Source organism: Chiroxiphia lanceolata, chromosome 9 (genome assembly GCF_009829145.1).
Source record: "Chiroxiphia lanceolata isolate bChiLan1 chromosome 9, bChiLan1.pri, whole genome shotgun sequence".
Lineage (NCBI taxonomy): Eukaryota > Metazoa > Chordata > Aves > Passeriformes > Pipridae > Chiroxiphia > Chiroxiphia lanceolata.
The window spans coordinates 27,155,067-27,179,141 of record NC_045645.1 but is presented as its reverse complement, the minus strand read 5'-3'; the positions used below and the strand labels follow the sequence as shown (position 1 = coordinate 27,179,141).

General features: G+C 41.4%; 1 protein-coding gene across 9 annotated transcripts in view; it reads left to right on the top strand.

Annotated features, from left to right (window-relative positions):
- Window positions 1–24,075, top strand: part of CEP350 (centrosomal protein 350) — a 69,110-nt gene that overhangs the window by 15,394 nt on the left and 29,641 nt on the right. For 4 of the 9 annotated variants that reach the window (XM_032696240.1, XM_032696233.1, XM_032696234.1 and 1 more), the window contains 22 exons: window positions 235–851; window positions 1,388–1,498; window positions 3,889–4,002; window positions 7,484–7,627; window positions 8,244–8,899; window positions 9,238–9,347; window positions 10,603–11,654; window positions 12,294–12,447; window positions 13,207–13,370; window positions 13,966–14,155; window positions 15,488–15,708; window positions 15,826–15,989; window positions 16,481–16,639; window positions 16,839–16,970; window positions 18,349–18,485; window positions 18,859–18,978; window positions 19,441–19,607; window positions 20,132–20,328; window positions 20,882–21,066; window positions 21,924–22,011; window positions 22,402–22,548; window positions 23,326–23,483. In XM_032696240.1, the coding sequence (XP_032552131.1) occupies window positions 235–851; window positions 1,388–1,498; window positions 3,889–4,002; window positions 7,484–7,627; window positions 8,244–8,899; window positions 9,238–9,347; window positions 10,603–11,654; window positions 12,294–12,447; window positions 13,207–13,370; window positions 13,966–14,155; window positions 15,488–15,708; window positions 15,826–15,989; window positions 16,481–16,639; window positions 16,839–16,970; window positions 18,349–18,485; window positions 18,859–18,978; window positions 19,441–19,607; window positions 20,132–20,328; window positions 20,882–21,066; window positions 21,924–22,011; window positions 22,402–22,548; window positions 23,326–23,483 (5,187 nt within the window). The remainder of the gene's footprint in view (window positions 1–234; window positions 852–1,387; window positions 1,499–3,888; window positions 4,003–7,483; window positions 7,628–8,243; window positions 8,900–9,237; window positions 9,348–10,602; window positions 11,655–12,293; window positions 12,448–13,206; window positions 13,371–13,965; window positions 14,156–15,487; window positions 15,709–15,825; window positions 15,990–16,480; window positions 16,640–16,838; window positions 16,971–18,348; window positions 18,486–18,858; window positions 18,979–19,440; window positions 19,608–20,131; window positions 20,329–20,881; window positions 21,067–21,923; window positions 22,012–22,401; window positions 22,549–23,325; window positions 23,484–24,075) is intronic. The other 5 variants (XM_032696241.1, XM_032696237.1, XM_032696236.1 and 2 more) reach the window with 4 other exon arrangements.

Here is a 24,075-nt window from a genome sequence, read left to right as displayed (position 1 = left end):
GTCCTGTTCAGACAGAGAGTGCAGCAAATGAAATTTTGAACAGAAGTCTCTTTCAGTTTCGTCAGACTTGCACTATTTAGTGTGAAGTGAGCAGACTTTAAAAGAACTTGCCTTTAAGTGGAGACAAGGTAGAGGAAGTCATTCATTTAGTTGATGAACGTGCTGATTGCTGGGCTGGAAGGTCCTACGGTTGTGTTTCTGATGGTGACTTTTTTTTCCCTTCTGTTGCATCAGGGATATATATAGTTCTCTGTCTTATCACAGTTCTAGCCAACTTGAGGCCAAGCAACTGCTCTCTGGCTTGGACTTGAGCGAAGCAGAGGGGAAGGCTGAGCTCACAGGCCGCCTGACACACGACCGGGAGGAGCGGGATCGGCTCAGCAGAGACTTTGAAAGCCCCTGTTCTTCTGCTGCAGACGAGACTGTTGTTAGGTATTTGAACGACCGGCCGACAATTGACGCCTTGCAGAATAACGAGGCCTTTCTTAGGGTTGCAGCATCTCCAAGGTTGGAAGAGGAAAAAACCAGTGGCTCCAGAGGAGATGAGAGTAGCACTAAAGCTTCTCAGAGTAGCACGTCCCAGGACAGTGAACTGAAGGTGTCTTCCCCCTCTGCCGCGAGTATTTGTAGTGCTCACAGGCTGGAAATCCTGAAACAGCGGCAGCACGATGCCAAGTTGGAGAAGCTGAAGGAGCGGATCCGAAAGCAGTGGGAGAATTCTGAAGAGCCCAGTGGCAGAGGGCAGCACTTGGGATGTGCTGAGCAGCCTGTGGTGGTCAGTAACGTGGAGAACACGGTGACTCCCAAAGTCAGGAAGGTGACAGCTGTGCCTGCTGCTCCATCGTACAGAGGTACGGAGGTGCAGATCCCCTCCCTGTGGGTTTTACGGGGTGAGGAGTGGAGTTCAATTCACTGAGCAACATGTCAAAGCGTGGACCTGTCTCACAGCTGTGTTTGGGCAATGGGGGGGTGGATAACATGGTTTGATCACAGATATGGACAAGAAAGAAAAGAAATTCTTGCCAATTTACAGAAGTGTTGATTCCTTTGAAATTCTTCCTGTCTCTTCTTACAATTACTATGAAAAGAAGCTCACTGTATTGGTGTTTTGGGTTTATTTCAATAACTTTTTTATGGTCTCAGAGCTTGGTAACATTGTTTTGATTGAAAAAACCTTTCATATTGCTAATAATCTTTTCATCAGCCAATCTGCTGTTTTTCAACTGTGAGCAAGTGGCAGACTGGTATATTGCTTCCTTCTAATTTAGCATTAGAAATTCAAGTAGTTCCTTTCTTACTTGGCAGATTCCCACCCCTTCCATCCCGAAAAAAAGCTGTATTTACGTTTTTTGCAGTTACTTTAAACTCTTGAATTGTTCACTTTCAGGTTTCAATCCCGCTGAAACAAAGATTCGCACTCCAGATGGAAAGATCTGGCACGCGGACGAGTTTCGTATTAGTCGGGAGTTGTACAGAGATATAGCACGCCAGTTAAAAGGTGAGCCACAGACAGGACTGATTGAGCCACACAGCCTTCTCTGAGAGGCAGAGAAATATGTTTTGTGCAACTCTAAGTCATGGAAACAAAAAATGGAAGCAGTGGGTGTTAAATGTATTGTACCTCTCTCTACAGGAGGAGTAACTTACTGAACACTGAAACGACCCCATTCTCTCATTCAAATACTTTTAGTAGAAAACCAGTATTAGAAAGAATCAAACGATGGCTTTTCTTTGAAACAGGAAAAAAAAAGTCACCATCCAAATGTCTTTTGTTTAATTTTGTAATTTCTTTACACGTGTTTGCATGAGTGAATGCAATTTCGTGTTTAAAAGGACAAACCCCACTTTTGGTTTCTGTTTTAAAATGTACTACTCCAAGACACAATCTTTATGAATTTTTCACTCTGGAAAGCTGCAGTACCATTGGCAGCTCTTCTCTCTGGGTGAGCTGGAGTAGGATGCCCAAGTGTGCTTTTTTATTTGCTAGGCTGGTTTCAGTGGAGTGCTGTAAGATTAAATTACTTCTGACTGACTGAGTTGGGGGAGGAGAAGGAGATCAAGTGAATAAAAAGGAAGGGAATGGAAAATAAAATCCCCAGAGAACTTCTCCTTTTGCAGGTGAAGAGCTTACTTATTAAGAATAACCTTTCTCTGGTCAAAACATTTAAGACTGGGGGAAAATGCATTGAGATTTAAACCTGTAGGTGTCCATGTATATTGACAGTGTAGTGGCTGGTACTTGTACAGCATGATAAGTTAGTGAGGACTTTTCCTGGAATCACTCATAAAAAAAGTTCAGAAAGAAGAGATGCTCCTTTTCAGTAAAATTGTTTTGCAAATACTCTGTTCAGCATCAGTCTGTGAAATAAATGCCAAATTTCCACAGACTTTTAATCTACACTAAAATTTATTTTTTTTAGTTTTGACAAGCATAATATAAATGGTTGAGTTGTTTATAGAAATTCAGTTTTTTTAAAAGGCTTCATTGAAGAGGTCCAGTTAAAAAGGCATTTGGATCATGTGTCTAGTGCCAGCAGAAGGAAGGATCTGTGTGTCTGTTGATCCACACTCCTGTCCTGATCCCATGCATAGAACAGCTGTTGTGGAACGTGTCTCCTTTCTGACCTGAAAAGATTATCCTCAATAGCTGATTTCTGGTAATCAAATGCTGGTGATGCACGTAGTATATACTGTAAATGTATTTTTAGGTTGTTGGATTATCTGTCCACGTGTTACTTCTGTATTAAAGTTACAGCATGTGGTGTTTTGAGTGTGTTACAGAACTGCTCTGTAGTGCTAAAATAAGCTATAAGGTCTCTGATATCTACAGCAGCATTGTTCTTTACAGCAAAAACATTTGATTTTTACATGTAAGCATAGACCATACAGCATGTCTTCATCTTTGTTCAGCAGTTAGGCTAAAGGATATTGTATGGACTCCAAGCTTCCAGTAATTTTGTCTTAAAGATGTTCAGGATCTGCCATACTAGAACAAAATTGCTATAATGTGAACAGAGTGGGAAGCAGCCTGCAGTTTCCTGGTATCAGAAAGGAACTGTTTGTTGCTGGAAGAGGTGAGAAGACAAGGTGGACTTCTGCAAATGCAGTCATTGAGGCCTTTGGTACTCGGTGCATCGATTCTGTCCTCCCTGTGCTTGTTGCCAGCCTCAAAGATGGCTGGAAAATTTGTAAAGAAATGGTATTAAGGGTGAGAAATACTCCTAAAATTCTATTCCCACATCTTTTAATATAACCTGTTGTTCTGCCTCTGATACTTCCAATGGGCATCCATCAGAGAGTGGATTCAGCTGAAATGAGGGACTGTAAAAGTTAGAATTGGCATCTAAATAAATCTTCAGAGCTGTCCATAGAGAGGGTTGCACTCTGGTTGTTTCAGGTTGTCTGATCACATTCTTTAGGGAAGAGGAACAAGAAAACAGTGGTAATAGTGGCCACAGAGTTCCTTATATGCTGAATGTGCTGTTGTATTGATGTGTAAGGAGCAGCCCATGTGTTTCAGGAGTGAAGGAACGACATGTTCTTGTGGAACACTAGTGCTGTAAAATGTAATATCTGTAGCAGAAGAGAACCAACAATAGTTCATGTGAAACCGTCAGCGTTTCTTTTAAAATGGAAAATGAACTTTAAAATCTGTTGTGGCTTTGCTGTGTTCCAGTGTGTAGGTAAGCAGCCTTTGGTTGAAAATTCCTGTGCTGTGAGGGTTTTAAAGTGCTGGACTAGAAGTAATTGATCTAGGTATATAATTTGGGATAGTCAGTGAATTCTACTGGGTTCCTCTGAGTTCTGGTTTTTCAAATGTTGAAGCAAGCTTGTTACTCTGTCTTCTTCCCTGTGGGATATCACTTGACAGCTTTTGTTTGTTTTTAGAGGATTCAACAGCAAAAGGAAAACCCGGTGAGAGAAACAGAGAGAAAAAAACAACCAGGCCAGTGCGGAAAGTGCAAAAACTGACACGGTTGTCAAGTCCAGAGTCCAAACAAGGTGACTATTTCTACTGTAGAGGGAAGACTGTCACGTGTCCCTCAGATATAAGTTTTGTCTCAAGAAAGACAGATGAAAGCATGATGCTTTAAAAGTCTTCTCAGATGTGCAACAGTGCTGTTGCAGTGAGTTTGTGTACTGTGCTGCACTGGGGGTTTGTATGGTTTTGTTGTTGGTGGATGCGTGTACTTTTTTTGTAGTTTATTTTAATTTTCTACCTTTCCACTTATTGTGTGCACATTGTGGAAACTGCTGAGGAGTGTGTGTTTCTTGGGGGGGGAGCTATCCTTGGGTATCTGTCAGGCCAACGCAGACAAAAAGCAGCAATAGGTCTGTTCTGGATCCTGTTTCTGCTTTGCTTGTGTTGAAGCTGGTTAGAGCCTGACCTACAGCTCAGACAGCAATGCTGAGAGATGATATTAAAGTCAGTGCCAGTGGGCCTTGCTGAGTTGCCCCCCTGTGAGGTGAGGAGGGGCTGCAGTGAAAGCTGTTCTCTTGTATGATTTCTCAGTGGGGAAGCAGAGAACAGGATGTTCTCCTGGCTCTTCTCTGGCTGTTGTTCTTCCACGTCCCATTTCAAGTTGTTGCCGTCCTGCACCTTCAGTTCTGGCTTGACCCATTCCTGGCTTTCTCAGTTGGTGAAAGAATGTAAAAACACATTCCCTGACAAGTCTTCCAAATCTTGATATTTATAAAGGAATGCTTATTTCTTTTACCAGCTAAGAACTCTCTTTTTTCCACTGTTGTCTGAAAATTCCACTGACTATTAAATAAAATTAAAATATTTAGAGCAGATGATATGAGCAGGTTACTGTGGAGTAGTGTCTTATGGTAGAAAATAAAATAAACCACATATGAAATTCTGTCAGTGCTTCTTAGTTTTCCAGTAATGTTAATCTTTGATGTTGGTAGCAAAAGAATTAGGAAGACTTCCACATCTGCTTCATATTTGGTTATAATTTTCATACAAAGTAAGTAGTTATGGCTGCAATCAGACAGAGAGCAATTTCTTTAAATACATAACAGCTTAGGCAGCTCTTAAGGTTTTATATTTCTCCCTGTGTACAATGACCCATGATTGGTAAACACTTTGAAGAAAAAAAACCTGCTTTAAAATCATTACAAAGGGTTTTTTAGAGAGTGAACATGTGCTTCTGCATGCTGTAAATCCTGAAGCTGCTTGTGAATATTTTGAGCTAATGAATGCTAATACTTTTAAGTGATAAGCATAGATTTGCTCCTTCATATGCTGATCAGTTCCTACTTAAGGAATTATACTCAGCTGTCTTACATATTTCTGACAGTTCCAAGTGAGGGAGGAGCAAAGTGCACAGGACACCCCAAAAGTAACACCATGTGCCTGAGAGCGTTGTCCAAACGCTTCTTGAGCTCTGTCAGGTGTGTTGCTGTGACCACTGCCCTGGGGAGCCTGTTCCAGTGCCCAACCACCCACTGGGGGAAGAACCTTTTCCTAACATCCAACCTAAACCTCCCCTGACACAGGGGATGTCCCCTGACATTCCCTTGGGTCCTGTTGCTGGTTGCAAGAGTGAAGAGATTGGTTCCCCAGCCCAGCTGTATATCCAGGGTTGCCCTGCCCCAGGTGAGGGACAGTTAACTTGCCAGTTAACATCTGGCAGGTTGAAGCTCTCCATAAATACAAGGACTGTTGATTTAGACATGTCCCTGAGTTCCTTAAAGGATAATTTATGGGTGTTGTCTTCCCGGTCTGTAGTAGACTCCCACGCCAACATTCCTGTATTTGTTTGTTCCTTAATCCTTACCCAGAGGCTCCCAACCAAGCCATTGCCAGCTGCAAGCTCCAGCCCCTCCATTACATGCAAAGCCACCTGCTGGTGTAACGGATTAAATGTGTTGAAAATGGTGGCCTGGAATTCCTGGCAGATAAGAACCAGCTCTAAGTGGCACATCCGTGCTGGTCCATCCTCCTCCAGTCGTTGCTGTAAGGAGCTGCTTGCCACAGCCAGGGCTATAAATAGCCCCAGCTCATGTTCCGCCCCATTAGCGTGTTTTGGTTAAAGAGCTGACAAAAATGGAAGATGACACTCAACTCTGGCTTTTTAAATGCACTCAGAAGCAACTGAGAACAGCGAGTTCTGCAGGAGAACCCCTGTGGTCGATACCTCTGTTTCAAAGAGGGCTTGCAGCGACATGTTTCAAGTGACAGCTTTATAAAATACTTGGATAATTTACAACGCAAGCAGGGAGCGCTGTTAGCAAAGGGATGAAGAGTGGGCTGCAGGCTTCTGGGTTAAAATAACAACAAGAGAAGAAAGGGGCTTGGGAACTGAGGATTGGGATTGCCAAAACAATTGTTCAACTGTCCTGGATTTCACTTGACATTGTTGGTATCATGTCTTCAAAGTGCTGGTGTGCCCAGTACAGTCCCTTTTTTGTTTGGCTGTGGTGATCTCATGCTGCAGTGACTGGGTTTCTTTAGACAGAGCTCTTGAAGGTAGAACCTGAAATGGAATTGCTAAAAATCAACTGCAAATTGTGTATTCAAGTTCGGTACTTTTCTAGCAATAAAGTACTGCTAAATGGTCTGAATTAGGTTAGTGATCATTTTCTTTTCTTTTTTTTATATGGCATTTTTCTCCAAAGCTCTTTAAGGTCATTATTTTAAAAAAAATTATTACTAATATTGGAAGTTAGTGGGTTGAAAGGTGAGTTGAATAAATGTAGTGTTTAATGTACCCAGTATTAGGTAAAGATGCCACCATACCCAGTTTTTATCATTTCATTATATGTAGGATGAAAAAATAATCCAAATAACGTTTGGATTGGGTTCTGTTACCTGCAAGGTACTTTGTCCTGGAATTAGGGATCAACTAGAAGGGTCATCTTAACTATTTTCACTGCTGGCACAGAAATCCCAGCTAAGGGACAGTGAGTTAGCATTGTTGCTCACTAACCTCCTCACAGGACACCTATTTCAATAATTAATTATCTGTAAAAATCTTAAGTGGTTTTGGGGTTTTTTCCTAGAATATTAGCTAATTGTCTTTTCATAGGAAGGTGAAGTGTTTTTTGTATCTCACCTTTATTTTTGTTCCTCTTATTACAACAATTTAGGTACTTTTATCTTTTTTTCTCTTATTTTCCTTATTTGAGTGCCTTATTTGAGCTCTACAAATATTTCTCCTCTCCCTAGTAAGGTTTGTTTATATATTTGAGACATGTATAACCCTTTCTTGTTTTTTAAATCAGTTTTTGTAGGGCTTTAGTGTGTTACAGTATGTTTTGGATGTTACACTGTGTGTGTGGTAGATGTTTGAGGCAACTGTGGGTTGTCTTCGTGGTGCATCAATGTTTTATGACTGTTTTGTGTAACTGAGCCTGTACCACTTATGCAGAATGAAATGGCACAGAAATGATGAATGGCTGCAATAAATCCTTATTTTTGATACCATGGAAAATCCACCTAGTGCCTGACATTTACTTATTGCTTATTGTGCAGGTGGAAATTATGTGATAAGTGCATCCTCCTGGCGGGAGGGACAAAAGCTGGTCAAAAAGATACTGGGTCCAGCTCCCAGAATAGAACAGGAGAGAAGAGCTGTATCCAGTGACAGAACAGGACGAGAGAGAGCTGCCAAGTCTGGTAAGTTGTTCTTTTATCACTGGACTTATTTTACTCAATTTATTATATAACACTGCACGTCTGCAGAATGGTGCAGACTTCTGAGATAGAATATGATCAGTGTCTGGAAAAGATGGGATACAGGTTGCAGCCTGTCTTTGCCACTTGAAGCTAGTGGGGAAAGGAATGCCTAGCAGTGGTCCACGGGTCAGGTGAATTTTCCTGGTGTGCTCCTTGTATTGTGTAAGCTATGATTGAGCATCCCTGCTTAACAGGAATCGTGGTTCTTAGAAAGACAATATAATGTCATCCATGTGCATTATAAATATTCAATGATTCCCCCACCAGCCCTTTTCAGAATTTATCCAGAGTCTCAGATGGGGCAGATAAGGGACTGTGATGTCTGCTGTGCTGCTTATGCCTGTGAGATGGTGAGGCTGTTAAGAGTATAAAGAGTGTGGGCTGAGTCTAAGCAAAGGCTGCCACATTCAGACCGTGACACTGAATGAAGCAAAAGCACATTTACAGCGAGATCCTGTGCTCCCCCCTCATCCTCACTTTTGCAGCTGTTTCAGTGATGGCGTGTGTTTTCCCAAATTTGACTATTACTTGAAATATTTGATGTCTTATTCTTTAGCAGGTTGCATTGGAAGGACAGGATCAGATTCTAGACTGGATGTCACCCGTAAAAGCTCTTCAAGAAGCTCTGAAAGGTCAAGAAGTAAGGTACAGTCTGAGTCTAACCTGAAAAAACTGGAAGCTGCTCTTCCAGGTGATAACCGAGAAGATCATGCCTCTGTAAATAAGGATTTCCTGCCCGTGGAGATACGTGGAATTCTCGATGACTTGCAGTTGGATTCCGTGAGTACAAAGCAAGAGAAAGATGTGGAAAAGCAAAATCAAAAATCTGTTTTGCCCGCTCAAAACACCAGGAGCCACAGTCCAACCAAAAGGAAACCAGACAAGGTGGCTGCCAGTGAGGAGCCTCAGGTGATCTCTAAGAAACGCCACTATGACAGCGATGAGGTTCGTCAGTACATCATCAGGCAGCAAGAGGAGAGGAAGAGGAAGCAGCATGAAGAGAAGAAAGCACAAAAAGAGGCAACAGAACAGAAAAACAAAAGGCTCCAAGAGCTCTACAGAAAGCAGAAGGAGGCTGTTGCTAAAGCAAAGCATGTGCCTCCTCCTGAGCCTTCAGCAGCCAAACGGTTACAGGAAACCTACTCTAAACTATTGCTGGAACGAACACTTTTAGAAGAGCCACCTCAGCTGCCTACGGTGCAGGAAGCACAGGTACAGCTGATTCACTAACTTAGTGTGTTGCAGTTGTTTGCAGGAATAGGAGGTCGTATGTTTAGGAAGGTCGTGACTTGTCTTGGTCAGTTAAGAAAAAAGAACAAAGAAAAACGTGTAGCTTTTGCTTAAAGGTAGTGATTTCAGTGTGCCAGTCCTTGCTGGCAGCTGCTTTTGGGCACAGCAGGGCCTACTAGAAAGATGAATGAAATTCATCTTTCTGTTATAATATAGAATCTGAATTCTGGATATTAACCTTTGCAATTTTAATGAGGCAAGAGCTTCTGGACTATGACAGACTTTTGAAAATGGGTTTTTCTGCTTGTGTTCATCTCTAGCCCAGACCTGGTTATCAGCCCTCCGGGGAATCCGACAAAGAAAACAAGGCTCAGGAGCGTCCTCCGAGTGCATCTTCCAGCAGTGACATGTCGCTTTCGGAGCCACTGAGGTGAGGAACTGGGGGGGCCTTTGGGAGAGAGGAAAATACTCCTGCTTTCATCTCTGAGAGGTGAAAATAGACTCAGCTCTTGATTTCATGTTCCAGTGAGAGTAATTGTCTTTACGGCAACTAAAACGTGTCCTTGCAGTAAAGAGGAAGCTGATGCAGGAAAGCATATGAGAACTTTGACTGTGGCTGGTTTGTGAGTCTGTAAATAAATAAATGAGTGGTGGTTGCTGGTAATCTTTTGGTGACATGGGTGGGATATGTATTTCATATTGGGACACTCTGTTTCCTCTGCCGTTGGCATCAGGCAAGAGGAGCTGATTGTATGAATACATGTGTTGAGTTTTCTCATTTGATGTTTTCAATGTTTGTATTTTATCTATTTTCTTTGATTCTGCCTTTAGTTCCTGTCTCTAAAGTACCAAAACCCTCTGCTTCTGCTTAGAACTAGCCTTTCCCTATTTCTTTTCATGCTTTCCCAATTTTTAATTGTTCATTGTGTTACCAAAGTTCTTCGTACTGTAAGTCAAGATGCCTGACCAGACACTTAAATATAAGGAACTAAAAATCCTGAAGTTTCTTGAATATCCTTAATTCTCCCAGTTGTGCAAGTGTGTCTTCATTTTTTAACTACATAATGAATGTCTGCTTCCTGAATATATACTTGTTTCAATATCTGAACACTGATTTTGTAAATTCAGCAAGACCTGTTTACCTTCTGGAAAAGTTCAAGGAAGCACAGGGAATGCCATGTGCTACTGTGTGTAGAATAAGCTGCTAAACCATATAGTAAAGACTGTTAGTGTAACTCAAAAGGAAAAAATGTAATTGCTGATAGTAGAGGAGAGATGACGCTTAAAGTTATTCAAAGACCCTCACAATAATCAGAGAAGCAGCTTTTTGTGAGGGACTTTCCAGGTTTCCTAGAATTCTGAACATGGGCAAGTGATAAGGAAAAAAAAGTTTTCTCCCTTTTGGATAAGTCTTACTGCTACTGCTGAAAAACCTCAGCTTGTTACAACCCCAAAACAAACAGTACGCCATAAGTGGCATTTCAAATTTGGAAGGTGCTGTGTTGTTTGGTTTGTTGATTTTTTTTTTTATTAAATAACATTGTGTAACTCTTTACTGTGCCATTCTCTGCCCCTCTGATACCACCAAAAAGTGTTTCATCCTGAAAATTAAATTTGTAACAGTGATACTTTAGTTTAAAACAACAGTGTAAGTCCTCAATATGGATGTTGACTTTTCATTTCAGGAACGAGCTGATGGAGCCTCCCTGGGTACAGCCAGACAGGCTGAGCCCAAGAGTCCAGCTCTCTCATCCACAAGCTCTCTTGGGCTCAAGTGGAGGCCCTTGTTCCCAGCACTGGAGTCTGGAGCAGATGGACCTTTTGTCAAAGGAGTGTGATGCGGTGTTGGCAGGGAGGAGGAGCCATTCTGCGCCTGTGGGATCACTGGGGCCTCAGCCATACCTGAATTCCCCTGCTGCACAGCAAAATCTCTTAGCAAAACCTCCTGCTGGCCAGTATAAGAGCAAATTAGATCGCATTGAAGCTTTGAAAGCTACAGCTGCTTCCCTTTCCAGCAGGATTGAAAGCGAAGCCAAAAAGCTGGCTGGGGCTGGTATCAACTATGGTACCATTTGGAACTCAGAATTTATGCAAGAAAACCAGGATGATGGACGGTGGGCAAAGGCTGTGAGTCCTCCTGTGAGAGAGGAAAACGAAGATGCTTTTTCAGCCAGAATTCAAAAAATGTTGGGTGCCTGTGTGTCTCATACAGCCTTTGATGACAACCTTCCTGGGGTAGGCAACCTTAGTGAATTTAAAAAGCTCCCTGAGACCATCAGGCCTCTTACTGATGTAGTCAGCCTTGGATTGAGGTCTCCTGCTGCCAGCAGGCATGAGGGGATCCTAGGACATTTATCCAAGAGACAGACTGACTCCCTGGGCCGTGAGAACCAGGGCTATGCTCTGAATAAAGCCGTCGTTCCTCACGAGTCCAGCATCGACTCCATCAGCGAAGGGCCTCTCCTGAGTGATGGAAACCTCTCTGAAGAGGAGGGAGGCCAGCACAAACAGTTGCCACTGAAGATGCTGGAGACATTAAAAGAGAAGGATTTCTGCATCCGGGAGAGAAACGCTTTTGAGCCCATAAAGGAGTTTCAGAAAGCAGCTGAGAAGTACTCGCCGCTTTTCCCTCAGACAAATGACACCCACAGCAAGGGGCCCTGGGAGGAACTGGCCAAGGGAAGTCCCCACAGTGTCATCAACATCTTTGCAAAAAATTATCAGCTTCATGGAAAAGGTAAAAATGGAAAAAGTTCTCAAAATTTCTCACGTTTCTCTTGAGAACTGATATTTTCGTAGTCTTGTTGCTCCTTACACTTTATGCTTCACAGGTAAAGAATGTGTTTTTGAAGTCTCAAACATGAATTTGTGTAAGGCATGACTTACAGTTGTCTCATGCAGGATGCTCTGTTTCATTTTCATTTTTTGTACAAATTTATCCCTCATTTTATAAGTACTGCTACTCTTGCCTGGAACTCCTCATTTTGAGGAGGAATGTTTTCCGAGAAGTTGATTTTTATGTTGCGGTTTTTCATTCTTTTCCCCTTCATTTTATTTCTTTCAAAAATGATTGCATTAAAGTTCCTGCAAATGGTTCTACTCTAAAACACTGTGCTCTTCAAGAATGTTTTAGTTGGAGTGTGTTAACAAAGTAAAGTGTTCAGTAATTTTAAAAAAAGGAGGAAAACTGTGCTTGTTCTCCCTTGTGTTAAACTGCCATGGGATGGCTGTACTGCCGTTCTCCTGGTGGTTTTGTGTTTGAAAGGAAGTCACTGTAACTCATGGGTAGGAACATTTTAGTTCCTGCAGTTTTATTACCTATTTGATGCACATTTGGGATAACTTTTGTCCTCCCCTTTCTTTGTCCACACTTCAGTGTTTGATGAAAGGCTGAACGGAGGGTCTGCCCTTCTGCGCCCTTTGCTTCCTACCATGAGCCCTCCGGAGAGTGTGGCTTCTTATGAAGATGATTTTGTCTCATCGCAGGGAAGTAGCACTTTAACAGACAAGAAGATTGCACGTGACCTCAGGTAACTGTGTTAGACTTCTTGTAAAAATAAAAATGCAGGATTTGACAGGAAATAGTTAATACAAAACTGGTTTCATAAAATGCTGCATGTCTTTTCTGCCATGCTGTACGGTAATACTGGTCAGAGTGATGAAAGCAGTTAATATAGCAGCCAGCATGCTGAAGACATAAAGATTGGATTCCTGTTCTCTGTCTAATTTTTGTTCTTCTTCAGGCTGGACAGGTAGCTTTAGGCAAGATTCTTATCCTTTGTAGTCTGGTGAAAATTAGTTCTTCAGCTTGTGTGGCTGCTGTAATGCTCAGTTGGTTAGAGTTTGTAATATATAAAAAATAGAAAAGATATTTGAAAGTGTTAAAATCTGTTCAGTACCTCGAAATTTTGTGAAAAACCCTATAATTGCTTTCAGTAAGGATTTGGGAATGCTTAGTAATGGATATATAAGTTGTCTGTAAGAACTTTATCTGAAATGCAGTCACATTTGGAGTCATTCTTATGTTGTTCCAGTCTGGAGTCAAATATCTCTTTAGAGTTAGTGTTGGAGAGGATGGTTGTTATCTGTCTTTTAGTTTTTCCTATTATTGGAAGCCTGCTTCAGTATGTTCAATATCATGTCAAACTTCCCAGTGTCTTGGCTGTCATAGTTTTAAGTCTGAAAATCACTGCTTTTCTAGGTGGGCTGATCTGTGCAGTTTAGTCCTCTGTCTCTGTATAATGTGGGAGCTGGAAGTCCTTAATCACTGGCAATGTGCTCCTTTTTAGTGTTGCTGGCAGCAGTAATTCAAGCATTCAGGAAGAAATTCCAAGGAGGAAATCTCCCCATGAGCCTAGATCTGTGGAACTTGCTTCTCAGCATTCTTCTGGGCCACGGTCTGCAGCATCTTCTCGCTCCTCTACTTCCTCAAGGAAGAGAGGGAAAAAGGAACGTAAGTGCAATACTTGACTCTAGAGTTGTTTGGTTTCTTTGAGGGAGGTTTTAGGGTTTTCCTGTTGTGAAAATTGCAGTCTTTCTTCATATCTGGAAACTTTGATCTAATGCTGATAGAATGATTTGCGTTTTCCTCTAATGATTCCTTCCTAAATTCTTTCTGACCCTGATTATTCTGACTTTAAAATATAGTCATCTAAATTTAAATTACATAAGCAAGAGGCTGTTAACAGCATTGAAAAGTTTTCCTTTCTTAAACGAGCCCTCTATTAAGTCAGTTAATATTAATGTCATGTGGGAACTATCCTTAGATTCTGTACTGAGAAAATGCCAATAGGCTGCTGAGTAATCAGAATTACAGCCACGTTTATAAGGCAACAACAAATTTTCCTGAATGCTTTGTCTTTGGGTCACAGACATTTTCCATAGGTGCACAAATTAATAAATACATTACTTTCTATGGGAACCTGTACATTACAGAAGTGTGAAGAAACTCATGGTTTGGTTCCTCAATGTATTGTTTTGGGGCTCATGATGGCAAGATATTCACATGTAGGACCAAACAAACTTTTGGCACTGTTGTTGCTTCTTAGGGTTGGACTCTTTCAATGGAAGTTCTCACCACTTTTCTGTGGAAGAAGATAAAATACTGTCTGAATTAGAGTGGGGATCCCAACAGGCAAAGAAATCCTTATCGAGTAGCAGAGTTTCTAGTAAAGACCATGAGCAGAACCCGGATACAGACAGTACCCTGGAAAACTTGTCTGGACACTCCCTGCTGAGGTAACAGGAATGTTATAAGACTTTATGCAAATATAATCAAGTTTAGTGGTGTTATTGGCTGTTTCTTTGGATATGCAAAAGGGAAGCAACAGAAATGACCAAACGTTATTAAGATGGGCATGTGGAAAACATTTTTTCCCTGTATTTTAAATATGAAACCTGGTGTCCTGTCATATTCAGTACCTTAAGCATTGACAAAAGGTCTGTAAGAAGTGTGTCAGGAGGGAAATAGCTAGTCAACCTATGCAGTCATCTTACTCTTTTCAGTAGATACACAGACATTTTTGGCTATTTTTGTGTTCAGCTAATACTCACAAGCCTATCCAGCTCTGTGAGTTGATGCTTTTTGAGAGGTGAACCAATCCTTGTAAAAGACCATATTAAATGGAAGAAACATTAATTTTCTGTTGCATCCTCTTTATGCCTGACTAAAAATTCAGTTTTTCTGCTAATTGTGCAATTAATATAGTTATGAAATACTCAATTTTCACTGCATTTTTTTCTAAAAAGCATCAAATAATATGAATGATCTCTTGTTCTGTATCAGTGTAAAGCAGTGCTTAGGTATTGAATTGTATTGGCAACTTCTGCTGACATCCAGTATTGGGTTTGAAAGGTCCTATGACCTCCTAAGATGTGCCAGGTAAAGCAGAATGTCTTCCTAAAGGATTTAAGCAGCCACTGTTAATCCCCTTTGATTTCATAAAGTTGGAATAGTAAATTTAAGAAGTGTTTGCATAGTTTTCTGTATGTTTAAAAGAAGAGATGTCTTTAATTTGCTTCCAGGAAGTGTTACTGTAGTATTTTATGAACTGTTCAAGTCAAGTTTTGGCCTTCAGGCATTTCATTGCATTTTGATGAAAGAGATCAAGACTCAGAGCAGTGGCTTATCACAATCAGTTGCTTCCATATGCTGGTAGCAACCTGTTTAGTTTTTTAAATGCACATCCAGATAACTGCATCCTGACTTTCTCATGCCAAGTTCCTGACAGGAGGCATTGAAACTGCTTGTCTGGCCATGTAGAACATGTAGATACACTGTTAAGTTGGGGGTTTTTTTAATTGTTGTGTGTGCTAACTAGGTTTAATACTTGGGAGAAAAATAGGGTGCTCTAGAAACTTAAACCGAAACTGGGATATAGGGACAAACCCCATCTCGTGAGGGCATTTCCTAAAGGCAGACTGGGCCTGTGCAAACCCTGACAGGCTGTGCCCTTTCTGTGGGTCTGTTTGGTGTATAGAAATGGAAGAACAAGGTTATTGCTTTATTTTCTTATCAGATGGCTGCACTGAGGACAATATTGACTCCTTTTGGTTTCATTTCACTGTCAGTTTCTCGGACAAGGGAAGATCCCAGAAGACACCAACTTCTTCCCCGTCTCCCAGTTCCCAAAAAATGTTGCAGTTGGATTCTGTGGGCAACGCAGCAGAAAGAGTCAAGTCACCTGCTGGCTTTTCTGGAGGTTCAGCCCCAGGGCTGAAGTCTAACGCATCCTTCCACGACTTGAGCCTGGGAACCAGTCGCTCTGCAGCAGGAGCAGCCTCAGCGAGCGGTGAGTTTTTGGTTACTAATCCCAGAGCAGCCGTAATGTTTTTTTTTTTTTTTGCTTTGGGTTCTGATGTGGGCCACTGAAGTCTGTGGAGGTTGACCAGTCAGTGTTGTCCTGCAGGGTGTATGCGCTTCTCCCCCGCTGGGCTCCAGCATCGCTTGTCAGCAGAGCTGAACTACCTTAGTGCCATCGAGGAGTCTGTGCGACAGCTCTCGGATTTGGAACGAGTGCGAGGCATATCCCTCGCCCAGCAGGAGAGTGTTTCCTTGGCTCAGATTCTAAAGGTAACAGGAAAATACTTCCTTGTCTCAACCTTCCTTTTACTTTTTCGTCTTGCAAGAAAATTAATCAAGTGAGAGCAAGTTAAGCTTTTGTTAGCAGCGCAGAGAAATCGTAATGGGCGTGGTGGAGCATCTCTGATAATGCCAATTTCTCAGGATTGACCTGTGTTATCTTTCTTATTTTAAGTTGACACCAAGGAACTAGTGACTCTAGAATATCTGTCATTAATGTACTGTTAGCTGGAATCACTGCTCTGGTTGTGTTTCTCAGTCAAATCAGAGCATGATTGTTTACTGGTTTGATGTTGGGTCCCTGTCCCATGCAGTGGAGCTGTTCAGGCTGGATCATTTGTCTTATTCCATGAAAAGGATATTTTTGGTTGAAGTTTCCTTGTGTTGACAAGATGGCTTAATCTAGTTTGTTGAATTAATTGGTCACAAAACAGATCTTTATATTTAACTTGAATTATTAAACTTGTTTTCCCAACCTGTAGGCACAACAGCAGCGCCATGAACGGGACTTGGCTCTTTTGAAAATCAAGGCTGAACAAGAAGCTCTAGAAAGTCAGAGACAACTAGATGAGACAAGGCAGAAGGCAGCTCAGGTAATGCTGCCCTTCAACAAATGTGGAGTGTGTAACAGGCAAAATGCTGTAAGTAAATCCGTGCCTACAAGTGTTCTTAATTTGAAGCTGTGAACATATGGAAGTGCTGAAATGCTTCAACATAGCTAGAAGAACCCTCTTAGGGGCCACTTTCAAACTTTTTTTCTCCCAGACTTTGAGAAATAAGTCTGTAGTTACTATAGCCAGAACGTTTTGAAAGGCTGAACTGGCTGTGTTTTCTGCACAGGTCCATGCAGAGTCACTGCAGCAGCTGGTCCAGTCACGGCAGGAGGCCGGGCAGGAGCCCCCGTGCAGGGCTGCAGCCAAGCAGGCAGAACCTGCACTGCTCACCACAGATGCACCTCACCAGCTGCGGGAGGTGAGGCCCTCAGGGAAAGGGAAAAGCTGTTCTCGTTTCAGTGTTGTTGTGAACACTTTTTTGCCTTTTTAAGTTATTATCTGTTCAGTGTCATTTTCAGTACAACTTCGTTTCCGTAACGTGACAAATGATAGGACTTCAAAGGAGCTTCTCTGGCATCGTTCTTAGAAGTCAGTGAGCAGCCTTAAATCCTTGTTCACTCTTCTTATGATCTTCCAGTTAATGAACTGAAAAAAAGTTTGTTCTTCTACAGTAGATGGATGATAGTGAGCACAGCATCTTTAATTTGTAGAAGTTGCACTCCATCAGAGATTGGTCTGTTTCATAGGGAAGTTAAATTAGAAAAGCAAAGAAATTGCAATTTTACTTATTTCTGAAGGTAGGAGAACAATAAATTAATAAAAAGGAGAGGAGAGGGTCTTCAGCAAAGCTCTTAACTTGATACACAGTTTGAAGTTTTCTTTTTTCGAGTCTTTGTTCTTCTTGGGGCATTCAGAACATTTACTTTTTTCAGTTTTATGTACTCTTTTGCTCCATCACGGTTTAGTAAGTGCAGTGACTGTGGGTTTAGGGTTGTGGGATGGAGTGCAGAAGGCTGATGAGTGTGAACAGAACTGTTTCTTCACGGCTTGTGCACATGTTGGTGCTCACTGAGCTGTTTTATGATGAGTAATGGAATTGTAAAATAATACTGATATATTCTGGGCTCTGCCAAATATGTGAAGTTTAAATAATTTTTGAGCAGAAAAGAATGGGTTGAAGGAGTAGAAAAGCTCAGGCAGCTCAAGTACCTGCAGTATATTAATCACTGACAGTGGGTAGTGAAGTCAAAAAAACGTTTGTACTTTATAGTGATGAAGTGGATGAAACCAAATAAGAAACAAGGCAGAAGAAACAGAGACAGCTTTTATTTGGTGTAGGGTTTTAAATCTTTTCAAGTCTTGCTGTAAGTTTGAAATCTGAGCATAAGAGATGCTAGTGGAGAGAGCATGACCTGGTCAGTGATGGTGGGCCAGCAGGGTAGCTCTTCCATCCCCATTCACAAGTGACTCCAGATACTCAGTTGAACAGCCATTTATTGTAACTGGAATGCAGCAGTGGAAATGCCTCTCACCAGCGTGCTGGGAATATTTTTGGATGTATACTGTTATTTATTATGTATAGAGGAATAGAGTATGGAGGAATATGCATCCACAGAGCCATATGCACTTCCACAACCAGAAGTGACCCACAGGTAACAACAAACCATCATAAACCCACGTCTTACACAGTTGTTCAGTAAATCACTAAATTGCCTGCCAGAATTACTGTTTTCTCTTTCAGAAACATTTTGATGCTGATAAACTCACTGTATTGCCTTGTTCTTCCTTGTGCTCAGATGGCAGAGTTAGCACGGAGCCAGACCTCAGATCCCGTCAGTGCTCCAGCTGCTCCGGTCACCGCCTTGTTCGACCACCAGCGGCAGCATCATTCGGAGTTCATGAAACAACTGAGGGCCCGAGCTGACACAAACAGGTTTTGCTTAATGTTTCACGTCTTGGGAAGGGGGAAGTAAGATTTGTTATGTTTTGCTTCACCTATTCTTGCATCAAATTTTAAGATGTCATAATGAGTGAGAGTTTAAGAAGGACTTGGATTCCATCTGTATGACCTTAATAGCGTATGCCAAAGGTGACATTACTGGTTCTGTGAAGCTCTGTATAAAAGAGCAGAAAAGGCTGATCTAAATGTTTTGTGGGCTGGTTTAATTAGTTTAAGCTTTCAGTGATCTTTTAGCAGAAATTTTAGCTGTTACTACTTCTAGTAAACTGACAAAAGCTTGGGAAAACTGTGTTACTCCTTGGTTTAAGGCAATGCAGATTTACCCAAAAATACTTCCTCTTCATAGGAAATGTGAGTCTGGTGCCATATCACAAGGTAAAGAGGAGACAGCTGACTCAAAACAGATGTATTCAGCCATGTTTGATAGTTATTCAGAGTCCTCAAGATCAAAAGTTCATGATCAGAGGTAAGAAGCTCTTTTATTTCCTACTTATTTACCTGATCTAGTTAGGTCTCATGAAGTTTCTCACAGCCCTTCTCTGATCCTGACCATCTGGAACAATTTTGGCCTCTGTAGTCCTTTTGACTTCTAAAACAGTATTGGTATCTTGCTCATCCTTATAAAAACTGTAAGGAGAGATGTTTGCAATCGTTTATCATCAATGCTCATTGATGAGCAGGGGTTGTGCATACCTTCAAACCATTTGGATTTTAAGGCAGAATAAGAATAACAAGTCCCACTGTCAATCAGCAACTTGACAATGCCTGGAATTTTAAAGCAGCCAAGCTTCATTTTGAAAACACCCCCAAACCCATTGTATATTGATTATTGCTGGAATTTTAATCATGGTATGTACAGTAGCAATGTAATAAAATATTCTGAAATGTGCAAAGTAATTTTTTAAAAAATTCTCTCTCGATAACACAGTAGCACCAGCAGCCGCCAGGAGAGCCCTTCAGCTCCATCTTCCAAGGAGATTGAGAAGAAGCTTTCCCGTCGTGAGAAGTTAACCAGCAGCATTGAAGACCAGGCTCACACTGGTGCAGATGATTCCTTGCCCAGTGACAGCGTTTTATCCCTGCCGGATGAAAAGGGTTGGTTGTACTGTTTGTGTGTGATGGATCCGAAGGTGGGAAGGGGGAAGGAGGGAGGGAGGTGCTGTTTCAGAATCAGTTTCTGAAATAAATGAGGGAATGTGTGTCAAGAAAGCTGAACACCAGGTGAGTTGTAGTCTCTTAGGAGGTAACAGAGGATGGCACAGTGAGATGGGAATCTTTGAGATTCTGCATGTGAGAGTGATTCTACATTCTGCAGTGCTCGCTGAGCCAGATGTTCACTTGCTGAACCTGCAGGCTGAATGCCAAATGTTTCAGCAACCCCAGAAATTTATTTATACCTGTGTACAGAAGTCTGTTAGGTCTTTTGAAGCTGGATGACAGTATTTCATAATGTCCTGTAACTCAAAATCACTGTTTCCTAAACACCCATTTTTCTGCATTAGAGTAGTTATCTCCCTTACTTTCCTGCCCCCTTAACTTTACTGGGATGAGACAGAGTAAAACTGCATTCATGTTACATACCTGAGTATGTAAAGACACTTCCCTGATTTCTCCCTCAGATTCTGCTTCTGTTGCAACGGAGTATTCCCTGAAATTTGATGAGTCCATGACAGAGGACGAGATTGAAGAAAAATCTTTTCGGTCTTTGCTGCCCTCTGAGAGTCATCGCAGAAATAACCTGGAGAAGAAGCGGGGCAGTCGAGATGATTCTGACGAGGAAGTGTCCCCAGAAAAAACAGCTCTGTCATCTATCAAGGTAGGTCAAGCAACCATAGTTAAGTCAAATAAACTGAGCTGAAGTGGTTGAGCTGATGAGCTTCAAGTGAGCCGTTCTTAGTTGTGTTTGCAAGCTTTAGGGTTCTTTTCCTCCCTGTGGTTGGTTGGTTCTTTGGGCATCCCAAAACAGAATGATGTGTGAATCATGCTGTATGTCACTGCTGTACAAGTGTGATGACTTATGGAACAGTCCATCCAGGCCTCTACCTTGTGGCTTTGGAGAAGAGGAGTGACTTTTTGAGGTGGGTTATAAAAGCCCAGTGGATTAAGTCCTCCTCCTATGCCAACACACAGCTAGGAAATACAGGAGGATGGCTCATCTCTGTGGTCGAAGCAGGGATGTCCCAGAACTGTCACACAGCCCAGGGCAGAAAGAGCTGGTCTGCACAAAGCTTAGAGAAAAAACAACTTCCCTTCCTACATCTGTTTTTGTGTGTGTCTGTATCTGTATATGTACACACACACTTTGTAATTAAAAAAAGCCTTGGCATTTCTGTGTTATCAAATCATACCACATTTGTCCTGCCTTCTAGGAGCTAAGCATGCCATTCTCAGGGGGGCAAGATAGTTTCTCTAAGTTTACCATGGAGATGGTAAGGCAGTACATGAAGGAGGAGGAAATGCGAGCAGCTCATCAGTCCTCTCTGCTTCGGCTCCGGGAGAAGGCTCTGAAAGAGAAGACCAAGGCTGAACTAGCCTGGCTGGAACACCAGAAGAAGTAAGACAGCTCTGAATATATGTTATTGCTGACTGATCATTTCCTTGTACTTTTTAAGGTTTTGTTTCCACCTCACTCCTCCCTTACTAAATAGCAATGGTTGAACTAATCTTCTGACATCAGTAATCTATAGAAGTGTTATTGGGACTTGGAAAGAAGAGGGCCCAGTTTATAAGTATGCTTTGATGTTTACATTGCATGTGGTTTGTATAAAGGAGTGTTTCACCTAAACAGTAGAATATCAGATTTGTTGTCAGTCAGAGAAGGTAGTTGCCAACCATTACTTTACAAATCTTAGTTCAGGAAGGTATAAAACTGTCAAACAGTTCCACCTTTCTTTGCTTGATGGTTATCTGAGGTAATTTTAGTTGACTCAGGCCACATTTTGGGAATTGGGATGTGTGTTGTACTTAATGATTTGTTTCCAACCTAACATATGCTTTGTCCTGGAATGCCTGTTGAAGTACCCAGTGACACTACTGATCTCTTGTCATTGTGGGTTTGACAAAGGATTGTGAGGTAGTGATCCAAGTGTCCTTCTGTCTGCCTTTCTCAAATGGTGAGCCTGCTACCTCTCAGAGCTTCTACCCTGAGATTCCTGTGAGATCTCATGTTACCTGGCCCTTTAACTGTGTCTGTCTGACTATGTGGTACAAAATATTTCACTATAGAGCATGTCAAGGATTAAGCACAGGCATATACCCTTCTGCAGGTTAGAAAGAGGAAACTTTTTTTTTTTTCACTTTAAAGAGTGAAAGGCCCATTGTGCACTTTTTTCTTATTACTTAAGATTACTTTATAATAATACAGAATAATAATTATTTATACTTTTATTCGTTCTTCCAATCTGTTTGCAGGCACTTGCGAGACAAGGGAGAGGATGATAAGATGCCTCCTATTCGAAAGAGGCAGCGTGGTCTGCTGCTGAGATTACAGCAGGAAAAGGTAACTGCCTTATAGAAAAATCCTGTTGAAACCCCTGTGTACCCATTAAACGTTTCAGACACTGTAAAAGCTAAGAATTCAGAAAACTCCATACCAGCTTTTGGTTAGGAAGCTGGCAGTATTTCTTACCTGTAAGTTTTATTTGCATTTTGGTCGTGTTCAGTGGGTCCTTCTGTGTCTGTAATCTCACTGGTTGAGACTTTGGGGTATTAATTAATTAATTAATTAATTAATCAATCTCCTGTTCTTTGCTGCTGAAGTTGAGCCTACTTACTTCATCATGTAATTGCAGTCATTACAAACCCACAGCAAGGGCACTGTGGCAGTTTTGTGTCTGTTCTTGAGAGGGGTCTGTCACAGTTCTTATGCTTAATCTTTTCCATCTCAAAGGCAGAAATTAAGCGTCTCCAAGAGGCTAACAAGGCTGCTCGGAAGGAGAGGCAGCTGATCCTCAAACAGCAGGCAGAAATAGAGAGAATCCGCCAGACTACCATGAAACTGCAGGAAAAACTGAAGTCTGCAGGGGAAAACAAGATGGTAAGTGTCCAGCACAGAAGCTGGAGTCTTCACTCTTCATCCATACACTTCCAGGAGTGGAAAGCTGCAGGATTGGACCTATCACCTGGAGGTTTTGTCTGCCTCAAATGGTCTCACCTTCTTCATTGCAGCGTTTAGTTTCTTTAGAGCATTGTTTAAGGAAGTGCCTTTGGAGAAGTTACAAAATGTTTTAACTGGGCAGTAGATGGTTTTGGTAATTCTCAAGCTGAACTAATGACTTTGGGAATGTCAGGGTTTTGATGCTCAGGTCCCTCAGGCTTTTATTTTTGTTTGATTACTTGCCAGACCCCAAAGTACTAAATATAGGCAGTAAACCCAAAACTTACTGCTTTGTGTGTGTGTGTGTTAGTGTCATTACACTTAAGTTTCTTGCATCTGCTTTACAAGGTAGCAAGATGGGATTTTGGTTACTGACTGCCTCCTCTCAATATTTTGAGGAGACACAAGTTTAATGGTAGTAGTATAGAAAGGATTGGTTTCCTGTTTGGGTAACTGAATTCTGGTGTGATTTTTTTTTTTTTTTTTGTTCTGGATACCATTAGAGAACTTAAATTTTGAAGACAAAGAGTGTACTAAAAAGCTTTGTGTCAAATAAAAATGAAGTTGAAAACTGAAGTTAAATCTACCAGTAGACAGACTTACCTGAGGTAGTATTTGATGTGTCTGGGGAGAAGTAAGATAAATTAACACAAATTTTACAAGATTTTGGGATATTCTTAACTTTTAATGTTGCGGTTTTTAAACACTTAATTGCAGGAGCTTCACAGTGAGGATGACATCAAGCAGAGCAATGGTTCTAGCCCGCTTCCAGCTGATGCAGAAACACGCAGCCCTTCCCCAATCTCAATCTCCAGCAGTGAGACCAGCAGCATCATGCAGAAACTCAAAAAGATGCGCAGCAGAATGGATGAAAAGTAACTATATTTCTTTTTTCTTTCACAAAACTTTGCTATTTTAATAGGAGGAGTTGGTTTGGCCCACATCTGCACGGAAAATGGCCATTAATCAGAAAAATTACTGGTATTGCTATCAAATACACTTTGATCTGAATTGCTTGCAAAATAGCTGATTAGAAGCATGAATAAAACTATATCAATCTTTGAATATAATAATTTAAAGGCTACAGTTCTTGCATGAATACTGACATTTAAGCATTGTTAGCTGGCAGGCTATGTGGTCAAGGTTTTATTGTAGATTACTGGTTTTAATATTCTTGATAGAGTTGGTAAAAGCACATGAGTTTAAGAGCTTTTGATATTTGTAGGTACAAGGAACATGGACGGGCTCCAGCTTCATGGTACATCTTGTCAGAGTTTCTCTTGCAATGAGAAACCTGAAGTCAGTGGTCAAAATGGTGCCTCTATTTTATATCTCCTCTTTCATTTTAAGGGGGAAAACATAGAGGGAGTGAGAATCTGGAATTACAGCATCAATTTTATTTTGAGTTGAAACATAAGTTACAATAGCAATAGTCTTATGCAAAAACTACTAACTGAGTTTGAGATC